At 37.1% G+C, this 16219-nt stretch overlaps 2 protein-coding genes across 6 annotated transcripts in view; one reads left to right on the plus strand and one right to left on the minus strand.

Annotated features, from left to right (window-relative positions):
- The window catches only part of HGSNAT (heparan-alpha-glucosaminide N-acetyltransferase), a 39502-nt gene extending 24191 nt beyond the window's left edge, over nt 1–15311 (plus strand). For both annotated transcript variants that reach the window (XM_026717367.2, XM_087916190.1), the window contains 8 exons: nt 1230–1345; nt 4159–4277; nt 4833–4959; nt 6484–6570; nt 6993–7070; nt 9059–9129; nt 9213–9325; nt 14952–15311. In XM_026717367.2, the coding sequence (XP_026573152.2) occupies nt 1230–1345; nt 4159–4277; nt 4833–4959; nt 6484–6570; nt 6993–7070; nt 9059–9129; nt 9213–9325; nt 14952–15133 (893 nt within the window). In that variant the 3' untranslated portion in view covers nt 15134–15311. The remainder of the gene's footprint in view (nt 1–1229; nt 1346–4158; nt 4278–4832; nt 4960–6483; nt 6571–6992; nt 7071–9058; nt 9130–9212; nt 9326–14951) is intronic.
- The window catches only part of INTS10 (integrator complex subunit 10), a 43948-nt gene continuing 42536 nt past the window's right edge, over nt 14808–16219 (minus strand). For all 4 annotated transcript variants that reach the window (XM_026717365.2, XM_026717366.2, XM_087916189.1 and 1 more), the window contains one exon: nt 14808–16189. In XM_026717365.2, coding sequence (XP_026573150.1) covers nt 16033–16189 — 157 coding nt within the window. In that variant the 3' untranslated portion in view covers nt 14808–16032. The remainder of the gene's footprint in view (nt 16190–16219) is intronic.

Raw genomic sequence — 16219 nt, forward strand, 5'->3', positions numbered from 1 at the left:
GGGGGACGGCGTCCCTCCCTCATCACAAGGCTCACCTGGGGAATAAGATTTAAAGGGATTCTGTGGGGAGGGGCGTTTTGGGGGAACAAGTGTTGCCTTTTTCCAGCCATGCTTGCAGTTGTCAACATCTTGCTACCTTGTCTTAATAGCGCTTAGCCTGAGTTTGACTTGCCTTGTTTGGCTTGGCCTGGCCCGGCCATGGGCAAGTACTCAGCAACACAGCTCTGCTCCGGGTTATGCTGCAGTCCTAGTGACCCCTCCATGTAACGAGGAAACCCTGAAACCAAGTTACCAGAACTATGTTTGCTCTCAGAACTGGCTGCTTCTCTGAACTCACAGCAGCCAGAGACTAGTGGAGGGGTGTGTGCGTGTGTGTTTGGAGTGTTGCTCTTGGACTTACAGTAAACTCTGGGAACTTTGGGGGCGGGGGGAGTTGGAACAATAAAAGAGAGTTAAGCCTTATTCCGGCTGTGTTGCTTTTGTACCCGGTCCTTGGTCATCACACCAAGATTCAGACATGACTGAACAGTTAAGCTAAATAATAATTACACAGGACAAAGTGTGGCTTGATAGCACTCTGAAGTCCCTTACAACTATATTATTTTGTTACTGTTACATTCACACACAAAGTAGTACCACTTTTCTAACGTAGCAAAATAAATAATGGGGTATTTTGTCTAGGCACAGTGGACTTTGAAAATAGGGGAGCTCTGCATTTCAGTGATCTTTAAATGCTAGTATACATAGCTCTTGTTATTTTGACATTTCCAAATATGAACATACACATAATTAGATAAGAAATATTTTTATTTAATTACATACCTATTTATAGAAAAAAGACTGAGTGATAAAGGAATCCATTTGAGAAGTTTCATAAATGTTCAAAATCCTTTTGTAAAGAATTTTGTTTTGAGCAATATAGGCTAATTTGAACACCAAATTAGATGATGTATCAAGAAATTGATGATGAATGAGATTAATACTAGAATTGTTAACTTCCAATAGTCTCCCTTAAACAAATTACTTATTTCCAATCAAGAAAACCAATTTTCCTTGCTTCCTACAGAATATTTCTTAAAGTAATTGGTTTAATTTGCTTATATTAAAATACATTTATAACATTATTAATTTGGAAACTATATATGTTGATCAGCATCAGATCTACTTCTGCATCCATTATTCTGTAAACTTTTATGCTCACTTACATTGCTTTTATTTGTATTTTTTAGTTTCTTTGGATAATCTACGAATTCCAGGTGTGCTCCAAAGATTGGCTTGCACTTATTTTGTTGTTGCGACACTGGAACTGTTCTTTGCAAAACCTGTGCCTGAGAACAGTACTCTGGTCAGTGAATGGTTTAACACTAGTATTTTAACATAAAGTGAAAAGAGTATTGGCTTTTCCTGATTCGAAGTATTTAATTAAAACTCTGCTTCAATATGTAATTTAGAAAAACAAAAATAGCATTTATCAAATGTATCAAACACAAATATCAGTTCTCTCCCTTGCTTCAATTGTTGATTTACCCCAAAATCTATGGAGATTCTCAGTCATCCAGGTCATGATTGTCCCAAAGGCGTTTTTCAAAAGGCAATTGGATTTTCTTTGTTTTTTCTTGAAGACTTCTCATTCAAGAAGTTTCTTCAGTTATGACTGAATGGTGGAGAATGGAAGTATTTATATTCCTTGCAGTCATCTGTTTCTTAGCATTCTCTCTGAGAATCATTGAGGCCATTTGGTGGTTTATCTGTACCCTCAAGGTCACCTGAATAGTGCAAATGGGTGTGGAACCTTCTTGGAACTGTTAGAAGAATTGTGTTACAAATAGGAGATAGGTGGCATGGTATCCCTTCCCATCTGTTGAGAGAGGAGTGTTCAATTTTAATATAGAGGGTCTGTTCGAGTCTTTTCAAACCAGCAGTCCTCTTTCAAATGCAGATGGACTGTTGAAATTTATCCTGATAGGTTTGTTCTTCTATGTTGTGCCATGGGTTTTGTTTCTTTGTCCATAACAAAGAAGAGAACAATAAAGAAAACCATGTCATTCCATATGTTTCAAGAGGAGCTGAAAAGCTCAAAAGGATTTCAACCAATATAACATGCATATTTTGAAACCCAAGAATACACTAAGGCAGAAGTTTGTCTACCCCAAGAATAAAACACCCAGACCCAACCTGAGTAATATGATATATGCAGTACAATGAAGTGAGAAATGGACAGATCTGTGCTTTGGAAAAACAAAACAACCACTTCATAATCACATGGCACAACATAGAACAAACCATCAGGACAAGATTCAACAGTCCATCTGCATTTAAAAGACAAAGGCCACTATTTTGAAGACAGCAAAGTCCACATTCTGGACAGAGGGGATAGCTGGTCTGAAAGAGGGATCAAAGGGGTCATCTATATTAAAATTGAAGAGTCCTCCCGCAACAACCCTACCTATCTCTTGTTTACCATACAGTTCTTTCAGCAGTTCCAAGAAGGTTCCATGCTCATTTGCACTATTCAGATGACCTTGAGAGCACAAATAAACCTTTAAGTGGCCTCAATGAGTCTCAGAATGAGTGCTAATGACCAGATAACTTCAAGAATATAAATTCGTCCATTCTCCAACATTCAGTCAGAACTGAAGAAGCTTCTTGGAACAGGAGCTAAACATCTTCAAGGAGAAATAAAGTCCAATTACTCAATAATTAACAAAACCCTGTAGGCTTCTATCTTATAAATCCTGTAGAAAAATGAAACTGATGAGTGAGAACACAGTTGTGTAAATGATGTGACTCATTGAACACAGAAGGCTTTATTATTGATCCCGCATTGTAATGATGGTGGCAGCAAGGAAGCAATAGGCTTCAGAAATGATTTAGACAGATATCTTTTTTCAGGATGCTTTAAAGAACAATACATGAGAGTAATTTTCAGAAAATACAAGACTTTTATGCTGCTATCTGGTGGAGCTGCTCCTGAATTAAAGCATTCTCCAAAAGGTGACTTCAGGCACCCTGTAGAAGCCTAGATTATTAAATCTTTCAAGGATAAAGTTGCTAATTTCTGCTTCTTATTCTTGGTGTTCAATATTTGAAATGTTTTTAGATTATATCATGTTTACTACCTGAACATAGTTCTCTCATCTATTCTTAGAACAGACAAAAGAGTCAACACTTAGCTTTAAAGCCCAAAACAACATGGAGCCTTCTCTTCCACATTGAGTGACCTATGTAATAAACATGCAGGTTTAAAGCACTCCTTCAAATATCTTATTAGGATAGGCAATGAACCAAAGAAAGGAGTGAGGAATGGGCTTTGGGATTAGGTAGGCCTTTCCTAGTGCTTTACTGTTGCTTGCTGTTTTAATGTTTAATACTGTTAACATTTATTTATTTGGGGGGGGGGTTAATGACTTGCTCTTTTTATGGACTGCCCTAAAAAATCAAAAATGGAAGAATGATAAAATTAAGTTATTAGATAACAAATAAGTTATCTGACTGTGATGCTTGATCTGCACGGAGAACCACTGAAATAGCCTAAACACAATATAAGTGTATGAGCTTCTATTACAGGGGTTTGTCTGCAAGCCAGATCAGGCCCGGATCAGGGATGCTTATATCTGGCCCACAGGGCTGCCCGGAAACGGTAAAGGACTGGCCTGCAGTGCCTCTGCTAGCAAAGACAGAGATTGGGGAGCTCCATTTTCACTGGCAGAAGGCTGCAGGAGGCCATCACGACCAAAAATGGAGCCCAGGCAGACCACGCGTAGCTCCCTGGGCTCCGTTTTCGGTGGCAGAGGCTGCAGGAGGCTGTCACAGCTGAAAACAGAGCCTCGACAAGTGACGCCAAGCTACCCATGCCCCCTGCCCCCCCCCAGGTCAAACACAACCCTGGTGCAGCCCTCAATGAAATAAAGTTTGACATCCCTGTTCTATTCGTTTTTCTTTTCCATTCTGCAAAAAAAAGAAAAGATTGGACCATAACCTGTGTTAGTCAGTGGCTGAAGTTAACTACTGTTACGAAGACATTTAGTAGAAGAAAAACTTAGAAAGTATACAAATGATGTTAATAGAGTGAATACCTTCAGCAAATCCAGCACTTGTATGAGTTTCCCAATGAAACCTTAATTACTTACATTTTACTTTTCTTTCTGTGTTTAATAGACCTCCTACCCAGCTCTTCAAGATATTCTTCCTTATTGGCCCCAGTGGCTTTTTATGTTGGCCCTTGAAGGACTTTGGCTGTGCCTCACCTTCTTTCTGAGTGTACCTGGGTGTCCAAAGTCAGTTGAAGTTTAAATACTTTTTCTTTTTTCAATGCTATCTTTTCCAGATACCTGTAGATATTTAATATACTGTTCCTGTTAATAACACTTCAATGTTTAACATTCAGATAATAGTTCTTTGCCATTAGTTAACTTGGGGGACAACTGACTACAATATTCTCATGAAGAAGTTTTACTAAAATCAGTTGGAGCTAGCTATTCTAGGTGTGCTATCTATCCCTAGACTGCCTTTTTGTTTACAATGATTCGCATATGGAACTCCTAATGGGCTGTTAATGTGGCTTAGATATGACACATAGGCTAAGAATTTTGTGATGAGGATCCTGTTTTTGGATTTTGATGGACAGTGGAAACAGCAGTGAGATGAAATGATGGACACTGGCCAGTTAGGGAAATTGTCGACATATTCTGGAAGCCATTGTACAATCTTAACAGCTTACAAAGCTGCTTTCTCTTTATATTAACATTACACAAAAAGATCTCCTGACCCTTTCAAATCAATCTGCTCACATCCATGTTAACATATGACTCACTTTTTTTTTCCTCCTGTAGAGGCTACCTTGGACCTGGTGGTATTGGCAGTTTTGGAAACTTTCCCAACTGTACTGGAGGGGCAGCAGCTTACATTGATCATTTGCTGCTAGGAGGAAAACATATCTATCAACATCCATCTTCTAATGTGAGTTAAACATTCCAAACATCTATCAACTATTTGTAAAATGGTTTAACATGCTTAAAAGTCTTATCACTCTTTATTAAGAACATTGGAAGTCAAAACATGATTTTAATTTTTGTAATTCTTCAAACTTGTTGCCAGCTTTTTACTTTTTGTATTTATGCCTTGAAATCAAGTAACTGTACTTAATGTATTTAGATAATATTTTCATTAGAAATATGTTATTTTTAAAAGGTAAAGAAAATACAGATTATCTGACAGAACTTTCACTCACAATTTCATTCAAACCAGGAAATCAATATTACCATTCTCTAATTTCTTAAAGTAATGTTATGATTGCATATTGCAGAAATAGTTGAGATACCCCATGTCCAAGTCTTTAGAAAGCAGTTAAGAAATACAATGGCTGGAGCAATTTCACCTATTTTTCAGTAAGTTCAGTAAGTTCTAGTGCTAACAATAAGTAGAATGGCATGGCTATTTTTTTCCCATCTTCACTTAATTTTATTTTATTTAACTCAAAGTCTGTCCTATTGAACAATAATTTCAGTGAATTACTGCTATTGTTACACAGTTATGTATTTTTAATAGCTCTAAATTTACTTTAGGTCTATTTTAAAATAAATTTAAAATAAAATAAATGTAACAAAAAATTTCCATCCAGATGTCTAGCACTAAGTGACAGGCAGGCACAGGTAACTTCCATGCAATTCTTACTTTCTAACTTGAATAGAATAACTATGCCTATGTGTTGCTCCCAGTCTCATGACACAGAAGCTCAGTGTCAGAAGAAATATCTGAACAAACAACATTTCTAGATCTAAAGCTCTCCATGGGACTACACAAAAGCATTCTGAAGCTTCAACTGGAGGTGTGGGCAGTCTTTGGGTCCCATAGAGTGGTTATGTTACACTGCTGTTCTGCAAGCTGCACTTGACTGCTGGTTTGCTTTTGGGGTATTGGTTATCTATAAAATTCTGCATGGCATGAATCCAGGTTACTTGATCCATCTCAATCATGCTGGGCAGAGGACACTTGCTGCAGATCTCATTGGTCAAGGAGCCTGGCTGGTGGGGTCCAGAATGAAGAGCCTTCTCTGCCATAGTGTTAGCCCTTTGGAACATGTTGTGCCCCTGGGGTGTGAGATCTGCCCTCACCCTTCTTCAGTAAGAGCCTGAAGTTCTGGCTGTGCAGTTTGGCCTAGGACCTCAGTGGAGGATATCACACTGGCACTGGTAATGGACTAATTAGTCCATTAATCCTACCTCCCCTGCTATACATCCTGCTTCCATAACTTTGTATTCTTACTCTTACTGTTTCATATACTTATATATTTACTTACTGTTAGATTTATTTATTTATGGTTTTAGCATTTTTAATGTAAGCATTAAAAGCATCTCATAGTGAGATGGATGACAAATTTCATAATTAAAAAAGTGTTGCTACAGTGCTAAAGCAAATTGTATTTAAGTTTCTATAAAATTAAAGTTTAAACATAATTACTGATGTACCCTTTTCAATCTATAGGTGTTGTATCTCACTACAGTTCCCTTTGACCCTGAAGGAATTTTAGGAACAATAAATTCTGTTCTTATGGCATTTTTAGGACTTCAGGTATTATATTCTCTTATCCTATGTAAGCAGAAAAGCTTCATCAGATGCTATTTAGAAATATTACAATTCCCTATATGAGTATGAAAGGTAGGTCGTCCTCCCATTGGGATAATAATCCAAGTGTTGTTCAAATAGGTTTTTTGGAACAATTCAAGGGAATACTTATTTTAATATTTCGAACAAGTGATAGAACTTCAGAATTAATGATTTAATAATGCTTTTATTTAGACTACAATACAGAAAAAAACTTAATATAGTTAAGAAAAACATACTCCAAAATCAGATTAGATGAAGATATTAGTAGAACTATTTAATGTTACATTAGAGTACAATGTTTACATTATGAACTAGTTCTCAGTTTCACTATATTAGTCTGCTAAAGCCATCCTAAGCCACGTTTAATGTTATTGTTTTTCTTCAAGGGAGGAAAAATTCTTTTGTTTTATAAAGATCAGCATAAGCAAATAATTCTTCGATTTTGTGTGTGGAGTATAATAATGGTAAGTTACAAATATTGCCTTGTTTATACTATATTTATTTCTCAATTCTTTTAACGTGTTTGTTTTTTTCTGGCAAATTTGGCTCAAGAGAGATGAATATTTCCTCAGTTACAATAAACTGAATTTCAGCTCTTTAAAGGATCACACTTAAAATGCAAATTAAAATATGCAAAATTAAGGTAAGAGTACCCTGTCATCTATAGATGGATTCAAATCACCATGTCCTGATGGACTACATCCCAGAGTTCTGAAGGAACTGACAAATGTGATTTCAGAATCACTGAAAGAAGTGATTCTGTGTCAGGAGCTTTCAAAGTTCTTGGATCACTAGGGAATTGCCTGAAGATTGGAAAAATCTTTAAAAAGGAAAAAAATAGATCCACAAAAAAAACCCCAATCAGCCTGATATCAATCCCTGGGAATTGATATCTGCAAACACCTAGAAGCAAATAAGGTTAAAATCAGAAGCCAAAACCATATCATGCCAAAAAAAAATCTGATTTCATTCTTTGACAAAAGGACAAAATTAGTAGATCAGCAAAATGCATCTGATAAAGTAGACCTACTTCTTGGCAAGCTAGTGAAATGTGGGATAGACAGCACCCCCAGCAGGTGAGTTTGTAACTGGCTGACAAATTGTACTTAATGTGTTAGTCTTCAAAAAAACTACGTCCACATGAAGGGAGATCGGCAGTGAGGTACCCAAAGGTTCCATTTTCAATATCTTCATAAATGATATAGATGAGGGAATTGAAGGGAAACTCATCAAATTTACAGACAACACAAAACTGGCAGTAATAGCCAACATCCCAGAAGACAAGCTCAAGATAAAAAAAAACATCTTGACAGACTTGAACCCTGGGCTCTATTTAATAAAACAAAATTCAACATAGATAAAAAGATTTTACACTAAGGTAAGAAAAAACTGTCTAGGAATAAACTAGGTGAAACTTGGCTTAATGTCAGTAATTGAGAGGGACCTTGGAGTCCTAATGAACAATCACTTAACTATGTGTACAGCAGCAGCCCAAACCAATGCAATCCTAGGCTGCATTAATAGAGGGATAGAATCAAGATCACATGAAATTCTAGTATTGCTTTACAAAGCTTTAGTAAGATCACACTTGGGATACTGTATCAAGTTTGTTTTGGGGTTTTTTTAATACTGTATCAAGTTTTGATCACAATATAAAAAAAGTTGTTGATACTCTGGAAAGAGTGCAGGGAACATAAAAAAATCATTAGGGGGCTGGAGGCTAAAACATACGAAGAATGGTTACAGGAATTGGGTATGTTTAGTCTAATGAAAAGGACCAGGGTGACATGGCAGCACTGTTCTAATATATGAGGGGCTCCTATAAAAATGAGATCAAACAGGTTTTTCAAAGCACCAAAAGCCAAGACAAGAAACAGTGGTTGGAAATTAACCAAGGAGAGAAACGATCTAGAATGGGATAAATTTCCTATCAGTGAAAGCAGTCAATCAATGGAATACTTTGCAGAAGTTGTGGATGCTTCACTGCAGATTTTCAAAAAGAGACTGGACAATCTTTGTAATAGTATTGGGTCTCTTGCTCAAGCAGGGGGCTAGACTAGAAAACCTATGAGGTCCCTTTCAACTCTATAATTCTGTGTTCAAGAATTGGCAAAGCAACAGTTCTGGGGTAATTCAGAGCAAATCAAATGTGGCATTAAATAGGAGTTTATCAGGAGCTGAGCAGTAGGAAGACAAGCTGAGGAAGACTTAAAGAACAAAGGAGAGCAATCGATGAAACTGTTCTAATGATTATGTCAGTGAAAAAAAAATCTTAGAAACTGTTGTTTGGAAAAGGTATGTATTGAAAGCGCCTAATTGCATATTGCAAATTATTGAATGATTGCTTACTGAGACTAGGAATATAAAACAGTTTTCTAGAGAATGAACTAATAAACAGAACATTCTGTAAGTCAGGCATTTATTTCATCCAAAATATCTGTGTGTTTTTTAGGGTGTCATTTCTATGGTGTTGACAAAATGCTCAAAAGATGCAGGCTTCATTCCAATTAACAAGAATTTATGGTGAGGAACATATGGAGTCATTTTATTATATAAACTGATTATTTGATAGATAAGTCTTAGATTACTTTTTGACATTCCTGCAGGTCAATTTCATATGTGACAACACTGAGCAGCTTTGCCTTTATACTTCTGCTGTTGATATACTATCTTATAGATGTTAAGAAGGTATGGTCTGGTGCTCCATTTTTCTATCCAGGTGAGTATGCTTAAAAAGAAAATATTTAACTTTTTTTCAGATTAAAAATCTAGGTGGCTATGAAGACCTTGGTAGATTTTCTTTGTTGATTCATACTTGCCAGTTTCTATCTAGTAGTTTTACACTGGTTTATATTCTTCCAGCTGCCTTACCAGATGCATTGTTCAATTTCTATAGCACTGAATTATTTTGCTAACAAGTGGACTGAATTTCCTGCAATCATGACATATGCCATCATCAATTTATGGCTGAATTAATGATTCCCTGCAATATAGATGAAATAGCTGCTGGATTGATATGGCTTGATTATTCTGTAGGAGTATCTTGGAATAAAGTCTAATTTGGATTAATTATAAAAGAAACTTGAGTAGCTTTAGGGACAACTGAAAATAATGGTGGCATAACCTGTGCGATTGGTAATCAGAAATGTTTAGAAATCATCTAAAAATTGTTTTTATTTTTGTGATATTATCTTCGTAGCTTATAGGATTTTACTTCCATAATCCTCTTAACGGATATTGCAAATTGATATGTGGGTCATTATTTGTGCTTTATAGAAATTTTCAAGTTATTTAGAAGCCATGGAAGAGGACTGAAAGAGAAGCTTGAGATTCCAGGGTAGGGTAGGTGGGATGGGTGGCAGTGGGTCATTTGAGAATCTCTTGGCATTCAGGGACTGGGCTCCACAAGTTTCTGGTTGTGAGACTGTTTCTGAAGCTGGGCTGATGGGATCAATTGGGATTGTTGCTATTATACCAGGATGCCTGCTGTATGACAATCTGCCTGCCTGAGCTGCTGGAGGCCATTTTGAGGCAGGCAGCGGAGTTCCCCAGATTGAAGGTTCTGAAAGACTTCAACCTGCCATTCCTAGCTTTGGCATCTGAAGCAGCCCAGAGTTCATGGTCATCATGGTGGCCATAGACCTATCAGAGATCATCTAAGACCTGAGACAGTAGTTAAACATATGATCTTCTTGTCAGAGCAACATGATCTGGTGGAGAATATAACATTGTCCCATTATGGTCAGATCACACCCTGGTAACCTTGAGATCTCTTATGCAACCACACACACTCCATGCAGGGAGGCCAGACCCATTTGAGTGATCTGTTTTCAAAAACTGATGGACCAGAATGTGTTCAAGAGAATGGGGGAATATTCTAGGGATTTTGCTGCACAACCTAGCCAAAGCCTTGGTAATATCCTGGAATCAATGTCCGAAAGGTGCTTTTTCAGGTGGCAACTGGACTTTCTTGTTTTTTCTCATCCAAGAAGCTTCTTTGGCTCTGACAGGATAGTGGGGAATGAATTTATATTTCTTGCAGACAGCTGGCAGTCTGGATCCTTTTGTCCATCTGCAAGGAATATAAATCCTTCCATTCCCCACTATCCTGTCAGAGCTGAAGAAGCTTCTTGGATGAGAAGCAAAATGTCTTCAAAAGAAAAAACAAGAAAGTTCAGTTTCCTACTGAAAAAGCACCTTTGGGACAACCATAACATGGATGCTGAGAACCCCTGCAGACATCCTGGAATCAAAGGACAGCCAGGACTATGTGGCCTCTCAACCCATCTCTCCCAATTTTCCACAAGGTTCATGGAGGAACTGCAGATTCTGGAAAAAAATTAAGAGACACCTAGATTACACTGGAGGAAACAGCAATATTTCTACACCCGTATTGCATTTGCAATGTCCCCCATTGGTCCTGTTTTTTATCACCCAGTCTCTCCTAGGGTAAGAGGGCTTAGAATCTTAGATGATCATCTTCAGGGTCAAACAGAGGAATTTGTTCAACATCTGATGGACAAAATCACTTGGATTTGTTCTCAGTTGGAACCTATGCATGGTGTAAGTCATATGAGCTGCCCAAGGAAAGGTCTTGCCGGGTTATCTGGGAACAGTTTAATTCTGCTGGACATGATGAATGGATAGGATTAACCACCTGTCAATTAGATTTTTGTCCATCCTGATTGGTGAAAGCTTCCAGTGGTGACTGCCAGGTGGATTCAAGCAGTAATACATTCTTCATTGCAAGAGAGGGGGTTTCTGGGGACTTCAAAGAGGGCCTGGATTACCCCCTCCTTAAAAACTATCACTTGATCTTATCTATCTGGACAGTTTTTGTTCAGTTTCCATTTTTCTTTTCTCGGAATGATAGTAGAAGAGGTGGTTGCTTGGCAGCTTCAGAGGTTCCTGAATTATTTTGACACCTTCCTATCACAATTTAGGCCTAGTTGTAGAATAAAACCAACACTGGCTACACTTGTTGATCTTTAACAAGAGCAGGATGAAAGTTGGGCAACCATTCTTTTACTCTTGACCTCTCTTTGCAGCTTTCAACCCTATCCCTTTGGGCCAGCTATGGGGTTTGTGGCTGGGCAGCAGAGTCTTGTGCTGGTTTTGCTCCTTTCTCTAAGGCCAGTCCCTTAGTGGTGTTAATAGAGAGAGATCAAGTCTATGGTCACTTCTTTGTAATATGCTGCAGGACTCTGCACTTTCTCCATCCTTTTTAACATGTATATAAAATCACTGGGTAAGATCATTCACCATCATGGGTGAAGGTATCATCAGTATGCTGATGATACTCAACTTTATATCCCCATCTCTGGTGATCAAGTGATGCTATCACTGATATCTTGTCATGCCTAGAGGCTGTGTAAGGACTTGGACAGGGGACAATAGTCTTCAGCCAAAACCTGGCAAGGCCAAATGGTTTTAATGGAGCTTCAAGATCTGGGACTGTAACAGTTTTAGTTCTGGATGGGGTTACAAAATCCAACTGCAACTTGGGGGTTCTCCTGCCTCACAACTCCTTCTCAAAGAGTAGGTGGAAAGAGCCTTTGCATTTTGTGTTACGTACCAGTTATGGCCCTGGTCATTTCACATGTAGATTACTGTGGTTCCAGGGAACCCCTAGTGTGGCCCATGTATACACCATATTGCTTCTGAGTGAAATTCAGGGTGATGGTTATTACCTTTAAAGCTCTTCATGGCATGGGTCCAGGTTACTTAAGAAACCATCTCACTTCAATTGGACTGTCCTGTCCTACCTATCCCAGCCAAGGGGGAATGCTATGGGGCTTATCAGATAGGGAATTTCAGGTGGCAGAGTCCAGAAGAATCTTCTCTGCTGTGGTGCCTGCCCTTTGGAACATCTTATCCAGATGTGAGATTGACTTCCAACCTTCCAAAGGGCCTGGTTCTGCCAGGAGGCTTGAGACCCCAACAAAGGAATATACACTGAGTGTGGTTGAAGAGAAAATCTCACCTCTCTGCACACATTGCTCCCTCCTTTCCATCTTTTAACTGTGCCTTTACTTTGGATTTGTTCTTAGAAATAACTGATCTTTCAACTTCCGGTTTGAGCTTCTTCAGCGACAGACCGAAACCTCGTCTCTGTGAGGCTTCGATCTGTGCTCGCTGCTGGAGCACCCCGAGCTGGCTGGTTTCGGGGCTAAGCCACCCTGTAGAGGTGATGAAGAGGGGGGAGACTGCCAGCAGGATTGAGGAGAGCCGCATCTCTCTTCCCCAGCTGGCCATTACTCCTTTCCCAAAGGCAGTCGCAGCGGTGATCAGAAATGGCCACCATAAAGAAGAACTCGACTGGAAAAAAATGTGCAGGAGGAAGATAAAAAGAGAAAGTTTTGGTTGACCGGGTCAAACAGCAAAAGCAACAAATAAGGTACCCTGGAATTGAAACTATTAAAAAACAATAACATTGTTCCCTAAGAGGATTTTTAAGCTGCGAAGGAGAGAGAAAAGGAAAAAGATTTGGTTTTCTCCTCTTCCTATACTGACAGCTAAGAGACTTAAGCAAGAAATTGGGAAAAAATCCACTTTGACATCAATAGGCATTTAATGCTGAAAATAAAAAGTCAAAGGGATAATAAAGATTTCTGGGTGATTAAAAGCTTTTGAAAACAGGAAAGGAGAGAAAAAGAATAAAAGGGTAGGATGCCTGGAATTAAAAAAGAACTTACAGCAAAATCTCAACAAGACTTCCAAAAGATACATTCTAACTGAAGTATCGCAACAAAAACCCCAGGAAGAGAAAGTTGAAAAAGAAATAAGATATAACTCGGGACTATCTAGATTACTTGATGATTTCTGGATTCTTGGTTATTGTTTTGAATGACTAAAATCAATCGGGTGGTTGTTTAAAACTTTTTAAAATGGCTCCACTTTTAGAAGAACTGAAAATGGAACTTAAAAAGTACAAAGAAGATGCACAAGAAGGGAGAAGTTCTTTTGGCTTCGTATTTCAGTTTTTAGAAATGGAGATTTGGAATTATGAGAAACAACAAGAAATGCCTGCAGAACAAGAAGATTGCGACAAAGAAGAAGCCATCTTTAATGAACAAGTAATCTTAGATGGGGGAAAAAAGAAAAGGGGGGAAAGAGAATGGAAAGTTTAAGATTGGGAAAAACAACTCCCCCCCAAAAAGAGTGAAAAATAAGTATAAAATCAGAAAGCAACAGAAGAAGGAAATGCAGAAAAGAGAATTAGAAGTAGATAGACAAGGGGGTAAAAGGGGGAGGGGGAAGATGAGAGGGAAGAAAGAAAGGAAAAGAAGTTATAAAGGACAGAAACAAAATATAGAGAAACAGGGCCTATTTAGAGATAATGGGTGAAAATTTAATGGAAAAAGGGATTCTGCAAAGGTACATAAGATAGTATGGTTATATTAGAAACAGAAATAATTTTAGAAAATATGAAACAATGTATGATTAAAATGTCTGATAAAATAGCTATCGTAATTGAGTGGAATGCTTATCAATAAATAAATGTAACAAAAGGTATATTTAATGATTTATAAAACACGTGAAGAGAAATAAGGGAAAAATTAATTATGGAGATTATATGTGTTTTTAAGGAAGTATGATATTTAATTGAAAAGAAGTGTTAAAGATGTTATGGTTTTAATGATTATTAATGATAGAACTGGAATGAAATGAGGGTTTATAATTACATATATTTACAATCTTTCTTTTAAAAAAAATATATAGTGTGTATTATAAGAATGTACCAAGCAGAATTCAATTGGAAGTTATATATTATGTATTATATTGAAGGTCATAAACTTAAGGTATATATTGAAGTTTAAGTAAGAGTTCAATGGATGTAATTAAAAGATATAAAGGTGTTGTACTCCAATTAGTAACTACAGAAGAAAATTTGTTTAATGAGAAAAGGTAATATGAAATTGAAACAGAACAGACAAAAGTATAAATATGATTTAAATATAAATGAGATGAGATAATCAAAATAAAATTGAGAAAATTAAAAGAGGGGAAAAACTATATAGAAAATGTAAAATAGTATAAGATACGGAATAGAATACAAAAAGGAGCATGAAATTGAGTTTTGTGTCTGTATAAAGAAGTTCAACCCGGGACCATGCTATTTTCAAAAAAGATGTTTTACTTGTATTTTGTGTGTGAAAACCCAAATAAAACTTTATTTAAAAAAAAAAAGAAATAACTGATCTTTCATGGTCATTGCTTTTAATGTTATAAGCTGCCCAGAGCTGCTTCGAAGCAAGATGGGTGGCATACAAATTTAACTAACAATCACACACACACTGCAATGCATTACTACTTTTCTGATGGTATTTTTGATTTTTTTACAGGTATGAACTCCATTCTTGTTTATATAGGACATGAAATATTTGAAGACTATTTTCCTTTTAAATGGAAACTGCATGATACACAATCGCACAGCGAACATTTGACTCAGGATCTAATTGCTACATCTTTATGGGTTATCATATCATATATACTCTACCGGAAAAGGATATTTTGGAAGATATAATTCAACTTAGTACAAATAAAAAAATATGGACTATGAGAATATTGTATTCCCCCCATCATAATGTCACTTTTTCCCGAAGGGTTCTGTATTTGGTTTACATTCCAGATTATTTTGAACTGAAATCTGTATATTTAAGGTTTGTTGGTCTTCTATTTAGTAAAACAAGACTTTATTCAAATGGTATTTTCTACATTATTCATTTCTAAATAAACATACTGAATGCTTTCCAATAATGGTATTTTCTAAAGACTTTTGGGTACACAACTATTCAGAAATTTGTCTCATAAAAATAACATAGATCATACGGTGGTATTTGGGACTATGCAGGTTCAGGAAGACTGTTCATTTGATTGTGCCACAATTCCTTACAAAAACCATTCAGGATTGTAGAATGGAATGAACAACAGTACTCTTCAGTGTCCTTCATCGCTTCAGTTCAGCTATGCTATTTGTTTTGTAAAGCAAGGATGCTCTTAAGCAATAGCCAAGTCTGCTTACAAATGACTTGTATCTATCTCTGACTTGCCTGCTTGATGATATCAGGAAAAACACTCAACCACAATGATATCCGGCAAAACATCATGATGAATATCTGTATCTGCTTTACATGACTTATGAATTATTGCAATATGACTAATGGAATTATGGATTTCTATTGCTTTTAATACTCACAATTTTAAATCCAATCTTGGGTCTGAACTAGATTTTTTTAATGAAAACACGATTTTAACTTTGAAAACTTTTATTTAGAATGCCAAAATCAGTCATGAAGTTTGGCTATACTTTTCCAGAACTTTGCTTCAGCAGCTAAGGATAACTGGCTAGCCCCAATGGAATGATAATGATTTTCCTCCTTATTTGCTTTTCAGCTCCAAAGAAGGAGCTCAAATGCTGTCTACTCAGCTCAATGTCTGAAGAAGCAAAATCTTCTCATTGACACAGAATCGATGCAATACCATCATCAAGTTTTCCCCACAGCGTGATACTTGACGCTCCATTGCCAGACGGAAATCTTCCTTCACGCCTTTGGTGATTCCTCTGGTGATTGTGTGATGTCTGCAATTATAATAGCACAAAAAAAATTAT

This window comes from Pseudonaja textilis, chromosome Z (genome assembly GCF_049901715.1).
Source record: "Pseudonaja textilis isolate UNSWEBS1 chromosome Z, rPseTex1.2, whole genome shotgun sequence".
Lineage (NCBI taxonomy): Eukaryota > Metazoa > Chordata > Lepidosauria > Squamata > Elapidae > Pseudonaja > Pseudonaja textilis.